This window comes from Calonectris borealis, chromosome 3 (assembly GCF_964195595.1).
Source record: "Calonectris borealis chromosome 3, bCalBor7.hap1.2, whole genome shotgun sequence".
In the NCBI taxonomy this organism is placed as follows: domain Eukaryota; kingdom Metazoa; phylum Chordata; class Aves; order Procellariiformes; family Procellariidae; genus Calonectris; species Calonectris borealis.
The window spans coordinates 50,223,249-50,242,336 of NC_134314.1; the positions used below are offsets into that span (position 1 = coordinate 50,223,249).

Below are 19,088 nucleotides of genomic sequence, written 5' to 3' on the forward strand. Positions count from 1 at the left end.
AAGAAAGCAAGCCAAAGGAGTTTTCTTTCTACCCTTTCTTAACTATTTTATTATGGCAATTTTAGATGTACTTAGGACAGTGGATAAAGTGCTCTAAAATCAGTGTTTCACTTCAGTGTGACACCACCACCTGGAGCATTCGAATTGTCTGAGAAAAACAGATGCAAGATAAAGAGGGCCTTAGTCTTCCAAATTGTGTGATCTAGGTTATACCAAGTGTTCCAGTCTTTCCCCCATTAACACAAAGGTACAAAATAATGGCATTGCTGTTGGTGCCATAAGATATCACAAGAACTACACCTACATTCACTATGTAAGTTTTCAAAAAGTATTGGCAGGTCCTTCAAAAACAGAGTACCCATGCACCTAATCTATAAAAGAGAACCGTGTCAAAACAGCCATTCCCGCACAAAGAAAGGTTACCTTCGTCTGTTCACTATCGGGATCTTCAAGCCAGCAGTATGGGTCGCTTATTTTACTCCCATGGTAATCCAACACCTGAATTTATAAAAGACAATACTTTAAAAAAGACATGCACACAAGCAAACTCTATTCATCAAGGAATGATAGTCATCAAGATGAAGGGTATTTGGAATTTCACAAGGCATACAGCACTAAGAAGCAAAGGAAGAGAAAAGCAACACCTTGCTCCCAGGTGAGTTGCTAATATTACCATTCTTTGGTGATGGCATCAAGACAGCAGAGTTGTCCTCAGAAAAAACACAGAGCACCAGAGAAATGCAGAACGTGAACATAAATTCCTTCCACAAGATAGGGTAGTAAAGTAATTAAAAAAAAAAACCAAACCCACCACAAAACCCCCCCAAAAAACAAACAACCCCAACGCCCTCCAAATCCAGGTGTTCAAGTCAAATCACAAAACCTCATTACTGGATGCACCCAAAATGTAGTTCTGGTTATGCAACTAACTGTCTCCGGTTTAGCCCTCCCTACTATTGCTGCTCACAAACATGTGAGTAAAGTACATATATAAATTAAAAAAAAAAAAAAAACCACCAACACAAAAAACTAACCCACGTGGTTGAATTTACCTGCTTCCTTCCTCCAATATACAAAATAAGACTAGATACCTGCTGTTAGGAGTTGCATAGTTCAGCCTTTCACTCAACTGTGAAAGTAAATACCTAAGTTTTTCCAGTGTTGGCTCATGTCGGCAAACATTTTGGTCTAAAAGTGATGTTAGTTTTGTAATTAATTCCAGGGCTGGCGCCTAAAGCACAGCCCTTTGCGGCAGGAGAAGAAAACTGAATCCATTTTAGCCAAACTTATGCAGCCATCCTTGCGTATCAAGTTGCGGTCGGAACACAAGGAGCCAAGACTACCTTACAGATGTGCCGTCATACAAAAATAGACTACTAGTTCCCCTGCATGCTGCTCCGGCCCAGGCGGCGGCCTGGATTTCCCAGACAGACGCAGCGGGACTACAAGCTCCGGGATTCGCACCCCCGACTCGGCACGGCCGGGAGAGGGGCCTCCCCCGGCTCAGCCGGGCAGCAGCCCGCCCCGGGCGGCGGCCTTGGCCCCGCGCAGGCGGGACGTGCCCGCAGGCACCGGCACAACGGCCACAGATCCCGCGTTTCACAAGCCCCCAGCAGCCGCCACGGCCCACAGGCGTTAAAACCCCAGACCCTTTAAACGGAGCAGGTCGGACTTTTAACGGCCGAAGCCGAACAAAGCCCTGAAAGCCGAGAAGCCGCTAACCCCCTCGAGGCGGCCCGCGGCCCCCCGCAGCACCGAGGGGGCTGGCGAGGGAGGCTGCCCCCGCGGCCGGGCCCGGCAGCCGCCACACGCCGGCGGGCTGCCCCCGCGAGGGCCATACTCACGGCGCTCTCGTCGCGGTACACCTCGGGGTACTGGAAGGCCTGCATGGCGGGCGGCGGCGAGAGGCGGGAAGAAGAGGAAGAGAAGGATGAGGAGGAGGAGGAGGATGAAACGAGGCGCGGAGGCGGCCGCGGGGCTGGGGCTGGGGCTGGGGCTGGGGCTGGGGCCGTGGCGGCGGCGGCAGCCGGCAGCAGGCGTGCAGCGCGGCCCAGGCGGAACGGCGCCGCCATACGACCCGCCCCCTGCCGACGAGCCACCCCCCACCCCGGCCAAGAGAGGGCCGCCGCCGGCGGGCCGAGTCGCACAGCGCCCCCTGCAGGGAGCCGCCACACAGGCACCGGCTGGCCGCAGAGAGCCGCGCAGGCGGCACCGGGACGGGGCGGGCGGCGGTGCCGGCCTTGCGCTGTGCTCGCCCCTCCTGGCGCACCCTGCTCGGGCGGAGGAGTTGTTTCCCCTCCCCCGCCCGGCGAACGGGTTTCACCTTCCTTATAGTAAATGCTTTAAAAAACCCCATAATTAGTGGGTTTTGATTGTGGGGTTGTTTTCCTCTTAGCTCCCCCACCTTGACGCAGGGTCTGGGGAGAGGCTCAGGCCCGGCCCCGAGAGCTCCCCTCTGCGCTGCCCGGCCACAGCGGCCATTAACCAGTTGGGATGGAGGCTTTAGCGTGCTTCCATCAAACATGCTTCCCCGCAAGCTGCCGGAGACTCCGCTTCACCCTAACAGTGAAGGCCAAGTTGGCCACCAAGTCCCGGTGAGGACGGCCGCTCCAGCACACCGGCCCGGCTGCCAGGCACTCGTCCTGCTCGCCCCTGGTGTCACGGGCTGCGGTCCCTCGCCAGCACGGGCTCTGGTCTGCACAGCTGGTCTGGGTGAAAGTGCACCCACTAAAGGTGTTTCGGGTGTTTTGGGATGACCTCAGGGTCATCAGCCAGGCATTTATTTTACAATAGGGTTTCCTGGGCCGGAAAACTTATGTTTTTCCTTCCAGGTAGTGGCCCAGTGGATCCTTGTGTCACGAAAACACTGGAAACATGCAAGGGACGGGTTGTCCTTTGGCTACAGCATGGCTAAACTGCTTTTCTTCCAAACAGTTCTTGTTTCAGAGTTACCACCACCAGCCCTCACCAAGTCATCCTGTCAGCCTGGTGAGGACTTCACCGTAGCTTAAACTCGTGTGTACGTGTGGTGCCTGGCACCAGTGGGAGACGAGGAGGTTTGCAGGCAGTGGTGTTTAAAAGTCCCATCAGCCCGAAGAGTGTTCACAGTTGTGAATAAAGTAACCGCCTGGAATGACAATGATCTAAAACATTTCAGAAATGGCATTAAATGTTTATAGTTACCAGCTCAGAAATGTGCCTTGATTGCTTACTCTTAATGAAAAGAGTTACCACTTCTAATTGGGCATCCTGTGAGGAGGTTGAGGGTTGTGTGCGTATGAGGAAATAAGCCAGCCCCATAATGATCACTGTTACTAAGTGACATAACTGCGTTCATCAGCTTCATTTACATCCTAAACAACGCCTGCGTGGCTTCTTGTCTCTTGTCCCTTCTCTTTTGGTCATTTTTCCTTCTTACCTTGTTTCTCTATGAATTTCTCTTTGGAAGGCTGGAGCATAGCTGCCGACTACACCTTTTGTTATAGCCCTCAAGAACATGCAACCAGCAAGGTGGCTAATGGAAATGCCTTGACATGCCCAATGCTGATAAAAGCTTGCTAACTGTCTGAGCAACTTGCTCGGGTAAATACTGGCAGGCAAAGGCTGCCATGTTTCTGTCTAGAGCTTCCCGGACAGAAGTACATATGTACATGAGCTGGTATCATATGGAGAATTATTAGCTCAACGCTTTTGTAAAGCATTCAGCTTGGCTGTGTGCGACACAAACATACTGCATGTGCACAGTATATCTGAGAGTTTTGAGCGGTCTCGACTGCAAATTCACTTCATACACAGCACAGGCCTTGCATCTGATTCAAAACTGCAGTTTGCCTGAAGAAAACATCTTATTTTTCAGCCCAAAGATGTCCAGGATGAAAGTATTTTACATTTGTCCAGAATTTCTGGATGTTTAGCAGCTCGGTCAGGCCTGCATGTAGCTCTGACTGAGCAGCCGTACATCCAAATATCCTGGGCATTTCCATAGCGTCTCTGTAGATCGGGTTTATGCTGTAAAAGCAGCCAGGCCAAGGTGTGCTGGAAGTTTTGGGCAAATGTGCTTTACCCGCATGAAGAGGTCTGATCTGCCGGGTGAGGGCAGCCTGACTGCACACCACTGTGCCGCTGGCACAGAGCGGAGCCCGTATTTTCCAGGCTTCAGCAACCCTTTCAATCCAGGGCACGGTAATTCCTGAATGGGCTGGCAAGCATCCAGTAATCACAGTAATTATCCATTACAATACCTTCCAATTCATCCTGGATACAGACAAGGCGGGAATATACAAAGAAACCCAAGTTGTCCAAGATAAGAGCTTTGGGGCTGTATTTTACAAGCAGTAATTTTCTTTCAAAGGTGAGCACCAGGGACAGAAAGTGAATTTTCTCTTTACTGTAAAGTTCTCCTTTGTTTCTTATGGGGGGGGGAGCAGGGAAGGATCACATGTGAACAACAGCAAGAGCAGCACATCTACGCTGTCAGAACTTTTCTTATCAGAAAAGCAGCTAATACAGGTTACATAGTGTTGAAAACACTGCCCAAAACATGTTTTTCTTACCAGGGACCATGCACTCTCTGTACAAATGAAAAGGAGTGCAGTGTGCAGTCTGTTAACAGAAATACTTATTACGAAAGGTGTAGCAATCTTCTCCCTTTTTGAGTATGTTCGCTTAACACAAAGTTAAAAGTGATTAGTGTTAGGACTGTACCATAACGGAAAATTTGAAGCCTATCTTAATTGTTAGTGTTGTAGCAGCAAGTACAATTCTATTAAAATTTTACCTTTTCTTGGGTCTAGCCAACCCCAGCCGAGTTCAGATATGATATTTGCTGAGTTTTGAGGATAAGCTGCTGAGTAAGCAAAAAAAATCTCTTCCTATATTTGAAAAAAAAAGTTTGAAAATCTCTCGGTAGTCTTTATCATCTTATCGCACTCCCATGTTAGCATGAATCTGATCATTTGAAAAACACATACTGGTCTCTGCTGATATTAATTATACTTCTGCTGATCATCCAGTCATTAGCAAATCTCTTTCAGCTTACTCAGCATCTCCGCAATGACTCACTGCAAGTAGCGTATTGACTCAGTAGGAAGTGACCTCATCGTCCTTGTCAGGGAAGATCTGACAAAAAACCTAGCAGCAAATTTTGTTTTTACCTTCCCTTTTCGTCCTTTTCCCAACCTCACTCCACAATTATGACTTTGCAAGGACTGGAAACTTTTCTGCTATAGCAAGATGGCAGGTCTGTATCTTTACTCCTGTTTTCTTATATATTTTTTTATTTCATTTACCTAATTGTAAGACACCAGTTCTGCTGTTCAGATATTTATCGACAGGTGTCAGCAGAACCTCAGTCTTTCACTGTCAGGAGCATGTGCTGAGGTGTACAAATAACTCGAGTTTCAGAGGAATGTGACTCTGAAAGTGTCTGCTCTGCTGGATTTCTATTTTGGAAGCACTGACTCAAGAGCCGAAGTCCTGTTGATTTTCAGTGAATCTGTGATTCCTGAATTATGTTCATCTACTGTACGTATTAATTATGAAAATTGTGTACTGTTTATGGGTAATTGAAGGGTTGCTTGTTTTTTGAGCTGAATTATGAAGTAGCTTACGTAACATAAAATATGGTTTTATTATCTCAGTTACAGAAACTTCGACATGATGTAGGTCTGGTCGATATTTGAAAGTACAATCAAGCAAAGCAATATTTCATTGTGGTAAACCGCTCTGCGCACCATGGGACAGGATGGGTGCACTGAAGTCAGTGGCATGCTGCAGAATCATGCTCTGGTTTGCCCTGGGGTTGTGCATTGGTATGCTTGCACTCCTGGTGCTGTGAAGTCAATTAAGCGATGTAGGGATGTCCACATGGGGAGTTAGTATGGAATAGCAATTACAAAGTAGTATTTCAAAGTATTTCATCAGGTAGGCAATCTAAACCATGATTATGGTATGATAAACATACCTAAACTGACGTATGAGTATCAACACGCAGATCATAGTATAACTACACCCAATTAAAAATAACTTTTCTTTGAAGGATTTTTTTCAGATAGATGAAGGTTAAGGTGTTTTAGGCTCACCTTTTCCTTCTGCAGTGACCTTCTTTTTGAAGTGAAGAATGAACAAAATTCTAATCCTACAAGAGGCTGATGACTACATTTTTTTAATTTGACGCTTTGTTTTTATTCTTCAATTTTTAACTGATAACAGTTGGCTATTAAAAGAAGGATTTGCCCAATGCTAGAGGTCTCGTAGGAAAATCTGAGCCCTTGTGTCCCTGGGTAGATAGTCAATACTCAGCTTTCACTGAATTTGGTGTGTTTGGGTCTTTTAATAACTTACGAGGGAGACCTCCAGTGTTTGCAAGGTTAGGTACTGTCTACGTGTGTACCAGATCGCTGTGTATTCCTGACACCTAGGTTATATTTACTTCAGCATTTCTGGGAATGTATCCTAATCTTGTACAATTCATCTGGGACTCCATGGCTCGTGTATTTTGCTGTCCTTCTTAAGAAGGCTCTTGCAGAAAATTTAGAAGGGTTTGAACTTTCCTTGCTACACAGTATTTAACAGGGGAAAAGGGTGTGACATAAAGCCGAACACAGTCAATAGAAGTTTTTCTATCTACTTTTTTCCCACCTATTTCACTGATCTTTGAATCAACCCTTCCTTCATCTGCTCCCACCAAACATCACTCTGCAAAAAGAACTATCTTTATAAGCATCATTTTCTGTCTAATGAAATGATATTCATTCTTTTGTGTGGAAAGGTAGCAAATCCGTATTAATAAAATGGAAAGAGAAGTGCTTATTTTTGTGAGTTTGCTTTTGCCTTTATGAACTACCCTTTTTTTTGTTGTATGCTGCAAAAATACTTTATAAGCTAATTCCTGTCTTCAGGCATCAAAACCAGCTAAGATAACTTTTACATTGAAAAGGATGACAATATAAATAATTCTTACATGGCAGTATCTGAAAATGGAGATATGTATGAATTAGAAGGAGGCTTTTTATTCTTTTCAGTTCTGAAAATGTAAGGATAATAATTTTCTTGTGTAAGGATAATAATTTTCTTGCTTTGGATGAAATCTTCTCCCTATTGAAGTCAAAGGAAGTTTTGTCACTGATTTCAAGAGGGTAGGAATGTCACCCCTAATCTTGGCAGCGAGTGAAACAGAAGGCAGCTTCCTGTTAACAGCTTATGACTTGACAGAATTTGAAATACACTAAACATAGGGAAACTGATATATTTTTCTTGGAAAGGAAAACAGTTTTAGCTCCTTTTAAAGGACTCCACATCTAGAAATATCTTCTTCTGCAGTCATCATCTACCCGTGTTTAATACATTTCAAATACATGTGTTCAAATGGCTTAGAAATAGAGCTTTCTATTGTGCATCAGAAAACATTTGGTTTGGGTTATAACACTATAGAAACGATAGATCTCTGCAGAAAAAATAAACTTTAGAGTCAGAGCACCAGAAATGTGATTCCAAGCAAAACTTACACATGCCTTTGAGAAGAACCTCTCGATAGATGGGAAAAAGAAAGAAAGAAAACTGTGTGCAATTCAGTGACCACCAAATCTGAAATGCAAACGACATTGGACAATGTGCTAGGTCATCACACACAGTAGTGCTCTAGCCACCCTATATAACAACTCATTTAAAATATTGCCACTACAACTCCACAATGGAGACAAAAATGAGAAGAAAGAAAAAATTTCAATTCCAGAAGTGCCTTTGAAGAAAGGTACCAAATTTTGGTAGACGCTAAATAATTGTATTTGTAAAGAATCCTTTTTTTTTTTTTTTAACATTCAGGGATAACTTTAGCCTCTCCTCTAAAGGAGCATGAATTAACCTAGTCCGGTAACTGAATAACATATTCCCAACGTTTGTGTAGCTGAATGTGAAATGTCTGAAAAGTTCTGGTACTGCAGTGCCTGTGCAATTCAGACATGGACCAGGGCTTCGCTGTGCCCTATTCCACACATGCCCAAGTGGTAAAGATGCTCGATGCATTTATGATCTAAGGTTTACGATCAAAGTAGAAAACCCAAAACAGCAGGTAGCTACATTCAGGGATGTGGAGGAAAATAATACGACGTTACTGGTCATTGCATATATACCACTTGCAGTGAGCCGGCAACCTGTTTTTTGCAGACAGTGGGGAAAAAGGAAAGCTCCCGGGGAAATTTTGAAGGTGCCTGATGGCAGAGTGCTGTATATTTTTACAGAGATCTCCTCCCAGGCTGGAAGGGCAGTGGGGGAAGAGGACACTACTGGTGTGAAAGGTTTACGAATGTGCGATGACAGCTGGTGCCGTGAATTATCAGAGATGGTAGCGTGGCTGCAATCTGCACAGGGGAGAATTATGCCGTGCTTGATGACGGGGAGCTGGAGGAAACCCGCTTACAGCTGTGGGCACAGAGGAAAGAGAGGGAAATGCGCTCTGTCAAGACCAGGGAGAAGCATCTTGTGGGAACAGAAAGGCGAAAGGATGAAAGCCGGACTAGTAATTTTAGCTGCATGGAAGTATGAGGTCATAGCTTTGAAGTTTTATGTATCAGGATTTACACAGAGCCTTGATATGAGAAGCCGAGGCGGAGAAAGTCCCAGTCTGAAGGTGCTGACAAGTTCAAGGCCCAAGCAGCGGACGGGGCCAGTGATGTTAGCCACAGTGACTGGAAAAAGCAGCAGCAAGGAGAGCTTAGAAGACAGATTAAGAGCTCTGGTGAGCCATACTGAGCTTGAGCCGATGGCGAGACGTTCAGAGAGAAGCAGGCTGAGCTTTGGGCTTGGACAGAAGGGAGCATACGGGTGGATTTGAGTCATCAGCGCGAGCAGTTGGGCTTGTGTTTACAGACAGCTTCCCCGGAGAGGGGGTGCCCTCTCCAAGGGGAGGAGGGAAGGCGACCAAGGGCAGAGCCCTTTGGGGGCCACTGAAAGCTGGAGAAAAACGAGGGCATGTTATTCTCCTGTTCCAGCATGTGATTTGTTGATAATAAAAGCTTTTAATAACTGATTTTAAATCCTACTACCAAAACTTTTAAAGACATAGATTCTAATGTAGCGTGGAGCTGGTACAGAAGCCCTACATGCTTTACTGAGTAAATAGTCACGTTTGGAGATGAATTTTAAGTTTCTCAAGTTACAACAATATTACTGAAAACAAATGCCTTTTAAATATTTTGTTATTTCCTTCTCCTGGATGAGCGTGCAGGAATTTCAAAGGAGCAGAATTTCAAAGGTCCGATAGATATTAGAACAAGTTTAACATTTTTTTTCACCTGGAAATTTTAATGAGATTTTTGCAAGCTTTTTTTTTTTTTAATTTTTCTATTCATAGGGGTTTGAATTCTGACAGAAAATGAGGGGAAGGAGAAATTGAGATAAATTTTGTGAAAATCAATTCCTTTTCTGAACATTTTATTAGATGTTCTTCCTTTGCCTTCAGTCTAGGCAGGGGAAGCATCCTTTTCACTGACTGGAACAGGTTTCTGAGCACAGCTAGGAAACGTGGAGCAAGTCAAAGAAATTGCAGAAATAGGTATGACACATTTAGGTGGAAGAAAATTCCACAAAAAAATCCTCACGGACTTTCCTCTAATTCATGTAATCCAATTGATCTAGTTCATTTTTACCTCCTGGTGGGAGTCCTATTCTAAACCCTGCACATGCCTGAGAGTCATCAAAAGGCTCAGGACAAGGCCAAGGTAGACCAAGACCTCTGCCCTACAACTTTATGGACCTACTATTCCAAAGCACTGCTGAAATTACCCAGGTCAGAAGGACCCTTTATGCGTCTTGGGAAAAAATTTTAAATCAGCATTTGTGCTAAATAACAGTGATGTGTCCTGCTTCCCCTTGCCCCATTCCTCTCATATGTAGTGGCATGGTGAAGTCAATATTCAGCAACCATTTCTGCCGTCTAGCTTCTGTAGAAACAACAGGCCACTGCTGCAGGTTATTTGATCCCTTACAAAAATTATTTAATTATCCATGGTTAAATATTCCAGAGGAAATAAAAGTACCTGGGAAAGAAACTTAAAGGAGAGAAAAGCAAGAATTAAAGACTGGGAGACCACATCTTCTTCTGCAAGAAGGGTCTTGCTTGCCTGGTAGACTTCCTTTGATCTCTAATTAAGTTAGATGTTAGTGTTGTAGTAGGCTTTTTTTGATCCCTAATTATGTTAGATATTATGTTGTTGATGTTAGTGCTGTAAATAACCCCTCTCTGAATTCACTAATTAAATCTTTTAATATTATTCATTCCCTCCTAACAAAACTTACTTCAGTAATTAAAAATATGATGGTAATTTATTCTGGCTGTATGACTATTTTGTTCAGATATTTATTTAAATAATTGTATTTTATTACAACCTCACAAAAATTCATCCTCATCATTTAATTAGAGATGTATGTGAAAAGCCAAGAGGTATTTGGAGTTAGGCTGTGTTTGTTCGCTTTATTTATGCCCTTACTCTTGCGAACTTCAGGGTATTTACAAAGGTATAAAGGGTAATAGTTGTTACCACACCAAGTAAAACTTGCAAAATATCTCCGTTTGCTTCATGATAAGCACGTTATCTAAATCTTGTAAGCACTAAAGAGATCAGAGAAAGAAATGTACCTTTCTCTTGTGTAATGCTACCTGGATTTTCTTTTTGTCTTGTAGGAGACTGGCATGTTGCTGTAAACCAGCCTTCTTAATCACTTGTGCACTTACTGCCCTTAACCGATACCACCGCTGCACCTGATACCATACAGACAAAACCGCAGGCACATGGGAATAGACACATTTCTACACAGCTCTTAGGACTTCTCTTTTACCGGAGCTAACTGAAGGTTGCTGCCTATGTAAGGTCTTTGCTCGTGCTGGCAGGTCGCGATTCGAGCTGGCGGGTTTCGGCCAAAGAGACATCGGGGCATCAGGTAATTAGGGGGAATAACAGACTTGCTCCAAGGCTCAACCCTTTTTAAAAAGCACAGTAAATTTAGTAACTGTGCCCTTACACCTACTAAAGAAACTGAACTGGCCTTCTAGCTTCAGGATAATAAACCTAACAGCCCCATTTCCTGGAGGGTGCTGAAAATAAATGAAGCCCGCCCGCCTCGTTCCAGGGAGTGGAAAAGTTGGCAATCGGTCTTCTCCAAGGGAAAACAAACAGAACCAGTCCCTTGGTCCCAAACACAGGAGATCCCTCCCTTTTCTCCTTGCAGAAGAGCACAGGGCTGAAACCATGTTTCAGCTGAGTTAAAATAACCCTTTTTTCTTCCCTGGAGGCTGCCTGATATGCAAGTAAGACGCTGCGCCAACCACCGGGCTGGCGCAGGCGGTTTGCCTGCTGAGCCACCCACTTCCTCTGGTCCACCGCAGCGGGGGGAGGCCGAGCCCCCCTTACTTACTCCTGCTAATTTCTCCTTTTCGGGAGGATTTGCTCACCAGCGGGGAGAGGGACTTAGTGATCACAGGCAATGCTACACCTGAGACTGACACTTCATAGGTCATGTAGAAAGAGATTTATCCATGTCTGACCTGTTACCATCCAACCAGTCAAGCCCCCCTCATAATCTGTCCCTGAACGGGCAGGATCAAGTTTGGAAGGACAGCGAGGAAATGATGAAGAGAGCCTTCATCCCCCAGCTCCCTGGGGCTCTGCCTTAAAAACCACCCAACCAGCCCATGGCTTTCACAACTGCACTAGTCCAACCAACTGGTGGGCTCATGCCCACGGGCAGCTCTTCTGCGGTACCTCATGGTTCTGTTACTCCACCAGGCTCTTGCCTTTCCTCGCATACATCTGAAAGACATCTTCACAATATGTAAGCAGAAATCTCATGATACCTTGTGCTGTGTTATAGTGAACCACTTGAAGATCCTTCCCCAGTGACGCAGGGAGGAGCCCACCCATTCTAGAAAAACAGGAAATTCTGGAATGGCACAACTGGAGGACCATCAGCAGGTCCTTGGTCCAGCTTGTGCCTCCACTACAAAGCAGGTGATGAGTTACTAGCAGGAGTGAACACAGAACCAGGTTTCCAGCCCATATACCTAAATCCTTCTGCCGCCAACACTCAATTTAACGCTGCAGCAGAGACATCTTGCATTGTCTTACTATTAATCTTGCAGAATCCCATACTCCCCAACATGCATGCACCAAAAGCTTGTTTACCAGTACATAATACACTGTCCAAGATGGTAAAAAATGCCCATGGACTCGGGTCCTCTCCTCCCTTTCCCCTGCCCTTGCGTATCTGCACACTCAGCGCTTCCCTCAATATAGCATGAAGATCTTCCTCTAGGTTTGCTTTGCTTGCTTATCATAGTCTCAAGAGTTAGTACTATGCAAAGTTAAAATCTGTTGAGCACAAGGGCATTTGACCCTGACCACAACCTGCTGTTCCTTTAACAAACAATTAAGACATTCCATGTGTGACTAAATTTGAAAGTAAACCCAAGAATTAATCTGCTTGTTTTAAATAGGGATATAAATAAGAACCAGCCCAGCCATTGCCCGAGAGATAAGCCAAAACTTTGAGGTTCAATAAAAGTTCAGTCGCTTCCGTAGTTTCTTAGGCAGGATTTGTTGGGTCTTTATTTAGGGCATAGGGTCTTAATTTAGGGAAAAGGTCTTTATTTAGGGTTTTTAGGGAATACAGTGTCCCCCTGAAGCTTGGAGTATGTGTCCTCATTTCTATTTGAGTAACAGTTTCCTCTGGGTATGGATGATACTAAAGGAAAATAGCATAGCCAAATCCATTCTTGCCTAGCACAGATAGTATTTTTGCAGGACTTCTAGTTCTAGTGTGCAGTAGCAAGAAACAAAATAGTTATAAAGATATCTGCATAACTGCACTATCTGTATCTATCCCATGATTTGTGAGAGAAGAGAATGCAGTCAGCATTTAAATCAGGCTTGGCATAGAGGCTTGGCTGATATAATACAGCTTAGCCTTTTAAAAAGATATTACAAACAAAAAAAAACCAATACCAAATTTTTAAGTTAGTGGCACCTTGCTTGATCGTTAAAATGATAAGGATCTTATATAAAATGGTATATTAGATCCTTGAATAAGCTAAGTAAAATACATCTTCTAGATGTTCATATATTTCCATGTTACAGTTTTGGATCATATAATTTAGGAAAACATAAAATAGTTTCAATGCTCTATCCAGGTAAAAATGCTATAATAAAACCAGCATGTAGCAGGAGAACTATTAAAGTAGCTTTTTAGCATAAAAAGGCAGAAAAATAGATGGAAGGAGAATTTTTGTTTAGCTTAATAGAGTGAAGTTAACAACATCAGTGATAAAGTTATGAGATCATGGAAAGTGACTATACCCACACATTTTTCGAGGTGATATGGAGTGCGGAGAGTTCATTTTTCAGGGTTTGTAGGTTGAAGGTTATATATTAACCACTAACCTAACTGATAACTCTATGGACAGAGTCCGTTTTTCTATGTAATATGGCCTCACTTGTCCCATGCATAATGTTTTATGAGAGCTCTAAAATTTATGCTCACAGTGTTTTCTTGCAAATTATTTTCCATGTAGGTCAATAGAGACTTTCCTAAAGGATTCAGCAAAATATCTGAGGATTTTTATGTAGATTAAATGAAACCTTACATGAAAACTGCTTTAAAGAGGAGTTTTACTTCAGAATACCAAAGTGATCAAGTATTCCTATTACTGTTGCAAAATGAATTTGGAAGAGCACTGATGTCTGCCTAAGAATCGCACACTGCAGCCTATCACTGCGGTGTAAAGCTTAAATACTTCAAGGTGTTTAAGTACCTAAGAAGTATCATGATTTCAGAGGGAATGGGTGCATGAGCATCTTTGAAATCTTAGTGCCCTCTGCATAAAATCAAGAACAGTAGCAAGGTCAAGGGGATTTCACGATGTTTCTGGCAACTCTCCTTTTTGAGAGATACTTTCTCAGAGTAGCAGAGAAATTGTTAATTCCTCTGAAGTTGCTAGTTTAAAATTCTATTTTATTAGCAGAAGAAGGTAAGCACATTGTTAGAGCAATTCTTATAATGGTAAGATTTTTTTGAAAAAGGGAAGCTTTCATGCAACATTTTAAAGAGATGGTTCATGGCAGTATCAGGAGCGTCCAATGAAAGTCAGAAGATCCATTTGTTCTGTAAAACACAGGAAAAAATGTATGCATACAATAGTATCATTTTCTTTCAAGTTAAAATCATTAGTGTCTCATGCTACAAGTGAACTAAAATCATGTGGCCGTTACAATAACTTATCGCTCAAATGCAACACTGCAGTATCAATATTGAATTATATTGCCCTGTAAATCCTTCGTGATAGTTTTTTTGCAACCTTATGTAAATCAAGTGAACACATACTATTCATTGACAAGTGTTTAATTTTATTTCTTCAAAACATTCATTCTCAACTTCATCAATTTTTATGTCTCTTTATTCACAGACATGCTATGAAAGTGTTTCAAACACCATGATGTTGAGATTTTCTATTATTGGTAAAAAAGAATGATAGGTCTTTTTCTGAAATCAAAAGGATTCAAAGCACTTCAATGACTGTATGTGCAAGACAAATGTACTGAATCTTTTGACTCACCCATTTGTTCCCATTTCACCATCCTAATTAATTTTCATTACATGGCATATTTGATTAACCATAGATTCTATATTTATATGTGCCTGCTGTTTCAAATCTATCAAATAACTAGTACTGTGATATTTTAGCAGTATTTTCAAAACAAATCAGCCCCATGACTCTGATTGCTTCTCCCCAAATTTCTGTTTTTCCAAGAAATTTCAAATTGACAACTTTTCCACAATGAAAACCAAACGTCAAAATGTAAAAGTATTTGCCCTAAAAAAAGTGTTATTTTATAACTAGCGACTGTAACTTTCCTTTAGAATTATTTTAAAAATGCATTTCTTCTCTGTAAGAGGTAAGAAGTATGTTACGTTTTCACTCAACCGAGGCAACAGTTGCCTTTTTGAAAAGCTTCAAAACCAAAACCTTTACAACGTTTTAATTAACTTCAGAGAAATCGTATCTTTTGATTTCCTGAAAACTCACTTAAAAAGGCAGATAATACCTTCTTGTTTGATTTTTGCCTGCTTTGAGGAGGTTCCTAAAGATCAGAAAGTTTAGAGGTCAACGAGATGATCTGACCCTTAGTAAGTGAACCCCTAATTATTCCAAACGACTGAGGCACTGGGGATCTGGGATCTTCATTATTCTCTGAAACACAGTGTTTCCACTGAGCTCTGTTGAGAGATCTCTTTCCTCAATCAGCTCTTTGCCTGCCCGGCAATTCTATACTCTACATTCTTGTTCTACAGACAGCACAAAATCCGTCAAATGAAATATAAACTTGTTATTTGTTATCATATTTTTTTACTACAAATGACATAGTGCACATGACACAATTTTAAAATAGCACTAGAAACTATTATATTCCGCTTCCAAAAATGAGGCTGTCTGAAGCCCTCAGACACTGGCAATGTCTTTTCAAAACCTTCTGGAGCTTGATCCAAAGCCAGTTGAAGTTAATGAGACATTTTCCACTGACTTAAAAATGTGATTCCTCAGAGTGCAATACACGTTGCATGTTACAAAGAAATAGGTGCATTTTACTTTCAGGCTTTTTAGGGAGCTGTGATGTTTGGGGTTTTTTTAAACAAGCAGTTTAAAGGCTTGATCCAAAGTCCGCTGGTCTCAGAAGGCTGAATTAAGCTGAAAATTCTGTTCTATGGCTATAAAATATTTCACCAAGGTAAAATGAAACTCATAAATCCTCCCATCGCTTACCTGGCTGACTAGTTTTTTCCTCATCCTGCCTTGCCCCTCTATGGAATATAAGCTGAGAGATGCCCATGGTTGCAAAGAAAGACCCTCGTACTGAGAGGTGTTGTTTATAGTTAGATTTAAGGACTGTGATCTGTGCTTCCGAGCTGTAATGATTAACGTTACGATAATGCAAAGGTTTCAGGCTCTAGACCCCCTTTTCTTTGGGTCTTATCTGGACAAAATATTTCTGTCCCAGATTTTGAGAGATGCCGATTATTTTAAGAGATTTTATTACACATCAGCCCGGTTAAAAATGAGTAAGAATTGAGGATTTCATTCAGTAAAAATAGTGACTGACCAAAAGGGAGCTCCGGCCAGGAGCTCTGCTTGAGTTAAATGTGACATTATTCTACATCTCTATTGCTGTACACCTCAGTGAAATGGCTTAGCCTTATTGTAAAGAAGCAGCCGTATTTCTGTCTTTCACCCATTTTTATTGCAGGTTCCTATCTTTTAAGTTTGATTTGTATGGCTGCACTGTCTGCTGTGTGCTAGTGTCCCCACAGGACCCTTTGTTTCCTACCTTTGAAAACATTCAAAACAAACAAGACCCTTTCTCTTCCCATAGACAGTACACGTAATATTAACTGTTATCTACCTGTGATAAGCAGAGCAGTATCATTTTACATGACTTGAAAGGGCCATCCATATCGTCAGGCACAATTAACTTGTCTTACTCTCACAAAACGGGCTGGGGGAGGTAACTAAGAGGCTGTACTTCTTCACATGCCTCAGAAAACAGTTCCGGGATGAGGGGATGGCCAAAAGATAGAAAAAACTTCCAAACAAGAAACACAACGGGCTCTGTATTGAGATCACAAGAAGCTGTGCTGCACCTTCTTGATGTGATACCTTCTGCTGTGTCTGTGTGTGTATTCACTGGAGATGATCAGTCGCATACGAGTTTGAACAAGTCTAGCTGCAAGGTTTAACTTGTTATTTATCCCACTTTTAAAGAAAGCAAACTGCAAAAAAGTTTGTGGAAAACAGAGTGGATTTCAGTGAAAGTTGTTTTGAGGATCTAGCCAGACGACAATAAAATGTGTGCTGATATCTTGCAGAACTGGCACCGTTTTTCTATTTTGTTTCTGGTTTGACAGCCTACCTAGATCAGAACAGCAAACTAAGAATGAACGGTAACTCCAGTTCTCTGAAGGAGGCTTTCACACCCTACGTACTAGCTCTTCCTCAGTTCTCAGAACGAGTAAGTTTAACAAGGACCCTGCTTTGAGCAGAAAATGTCCAGGGAACACATTATGTAGAGAATGATGGTTGTAATTTAGCATGTTAGCATATCCCCTCTGAGTCAGCACTGAATCAGTGTCCCAACTGATGTTTAGGGTAGTGGTATGCTATGGAGGATGCCATCATTCAGATTAAATGACGGTGACCGCTTGGGCTGTGGAGAATTGCATAGCACTTGTCACAATAACACAGCTATTAAATGTGTGACGTGACCAAATGCCAAATCAAAGTATTGCTCTAGCCACATATATTATTCCTGCAATTAAATGAAATATATTTCACTTCCTGTCTTAAATAACCAGGTAGTGCTGCTGCCAACAAGGTGCTGAGTTTCAACAGAAGAACGACTGACTGTCAATAATACATCACTGTGCCCTGTAGAGTTTTTTTCTAAAATGCTTTAGAATCCTTTAGGGGAAAGCATCCTGGTTACTGTGATTTTTTTGCTATTAATAACATGGCAAGTTTGAATGTGCCGTTTTCTTTTTATGACTAATCTAAAAATCTTTACAATGTCAATCATTTTGTCTCTTTTCCCAGTTTAATATACATATATAGGGAGAGATGGCCAGAAGAAAGTTAATCTTTCTTACTCATATAAAATTTAAAATAGAAAAATAACAGAGAAATGCCTGGTTTTCCATATTTTTACAAAAAAGAGTATAAAATCTGTAGACTTCTTTTCTTCAGTAGAAAAAAAGATTTTGAAAAGGAAGAGAAAGTCTTCCCACATGATTTCTGTCCCCTTTAAATTATTTCCCAATGATGGAATCATTCCTATGTGTATTTTCCCCTTGATAAGAAAAGGAAAGTTGGAAATGCTTCAGCCTTCCATTTTGATTTCTTACACAATGATTAAAGATAAACTGGCATGTTTTGGTGAAGAAATCAAAACGTCCTTTCCTCCTGCTCTCCTGCGGCGTCAAATTTTTGCCAGCTCTTCGCTGAGCGAACGCAGCCTGCTTGAGTAATCGGGCGGTTCACGGGGGTTTAAAATAGGAAGCTGAGGAGAGCGAGTGTTGTCCGTAAGGGAGAGAGGAGTGGCAGGGGGGCGGCGCGGGGGTGTCTCGGAGCACCGCTGCAGACGGACCAGCTCTGTCGGTGCTGGCAGCCGATGGCTGCTGTAACGTGAAGCTCGCGAAAGGTCAGCGGCCGCGCTCTGTAGTCTGCTCTCTGCCTATCTGTGCCATCTCTTGAAATAACAGCCACTTCCAGGACTCCTTCGCTTCTTCCCCCTCTGGCCCCGGCATCCCCTCCCTCCCTGTCCCTCTCTGGCACACATCCTTCAGCACCACTCTCTTTTCTTCCTTCAGCTTTTCCTGTTGTCATCACAAAGACCTCTATGTCCTTTATTGTCCTGTGCCCTCTCCTGGCCTGGCTCAAAGGCTATCTCTGGCTCCGGAGATAAAGTCTCCGCGAAGAAAAAGATGGAGATTTAATTTAGGGAAAAAAAAAATGTAAAGGGTTAAGAAAAAGAAACGCTGGTGCCCTGTTTGGGGGACAAGTCCACTGCCGCTGTAACTTAGTCAGATAGGTAAATACAAAACTTGCCTTTAATCAACTACTTTCTCATTATCGTACCCAAACTTTGTGAATTTCCTGAACAATCTATTTATGACCTGTTCCCTTGAAACTTGGAAGCAGTTCATTTGAGAGAAGCTTCCATATTACTCTGCCAAGAGAATTACCAAAATAGACCTGCGGTATTGTTATTTTTGAGGATTTGTGACCCTTCATTCGTTTGTTTGTTTTAGAGGGATTTTTTTGTTTGAAGCCATTTTGTCTTGCTGACAATGAAAGTTGAAAGGGGTGTTTCAAGTAATAAAGAAGTAGCTGTTTATGTTTGCAGTGCAAATAATTTCAGAAGGACCTGCGTAGCTGATAGAACGAGAGTTCACGTTACTGCTATAACGCACTATTATGTGATATATCAGCTAATATGTACTGTACCAAGAAACTTCACTAACCTGGAGCTGGAACCTAGGATGGCAATTTG

The 19,088-nt window shown here is 42.4% G+C and overlaps 1 protein-coding gene across 2 annotated transcripts in view; it reads right to left on the minus strand.

Annotated features, from left to right (window-relative positions):
• Positions 1-2,089, minus strand: part of PREP (prolyl endopeptidase) — a 117,521-nt gene extending 115,432 nt beyond the window's left edge. Inside the window, exons 1-2 of one of the 2 annotated variants that reach the window (XM_075145580.1) lie at positions 1,845-2,089; positions 424-498 (exon numbers count right to left, since the gene is read on the minus strand). In XM_075145580.1, the coding sequence (XP_075001681.1) occupies positions 424-498; positions 1,845-2,072 (303 nt within the window). In that variant the 5' untranslated portion in view covers positions 2,073-2,089. Of the gene's footprint in view, positions 1-423; positions 499-673; positions 1,694-1,844 lie in introns of those variants that run through there. The other variant, XM_075145581.1, reaches the window with a different exon arrangement.
• Positions 2,090-19,088: the final 16,999 nt, after the last annotated feature.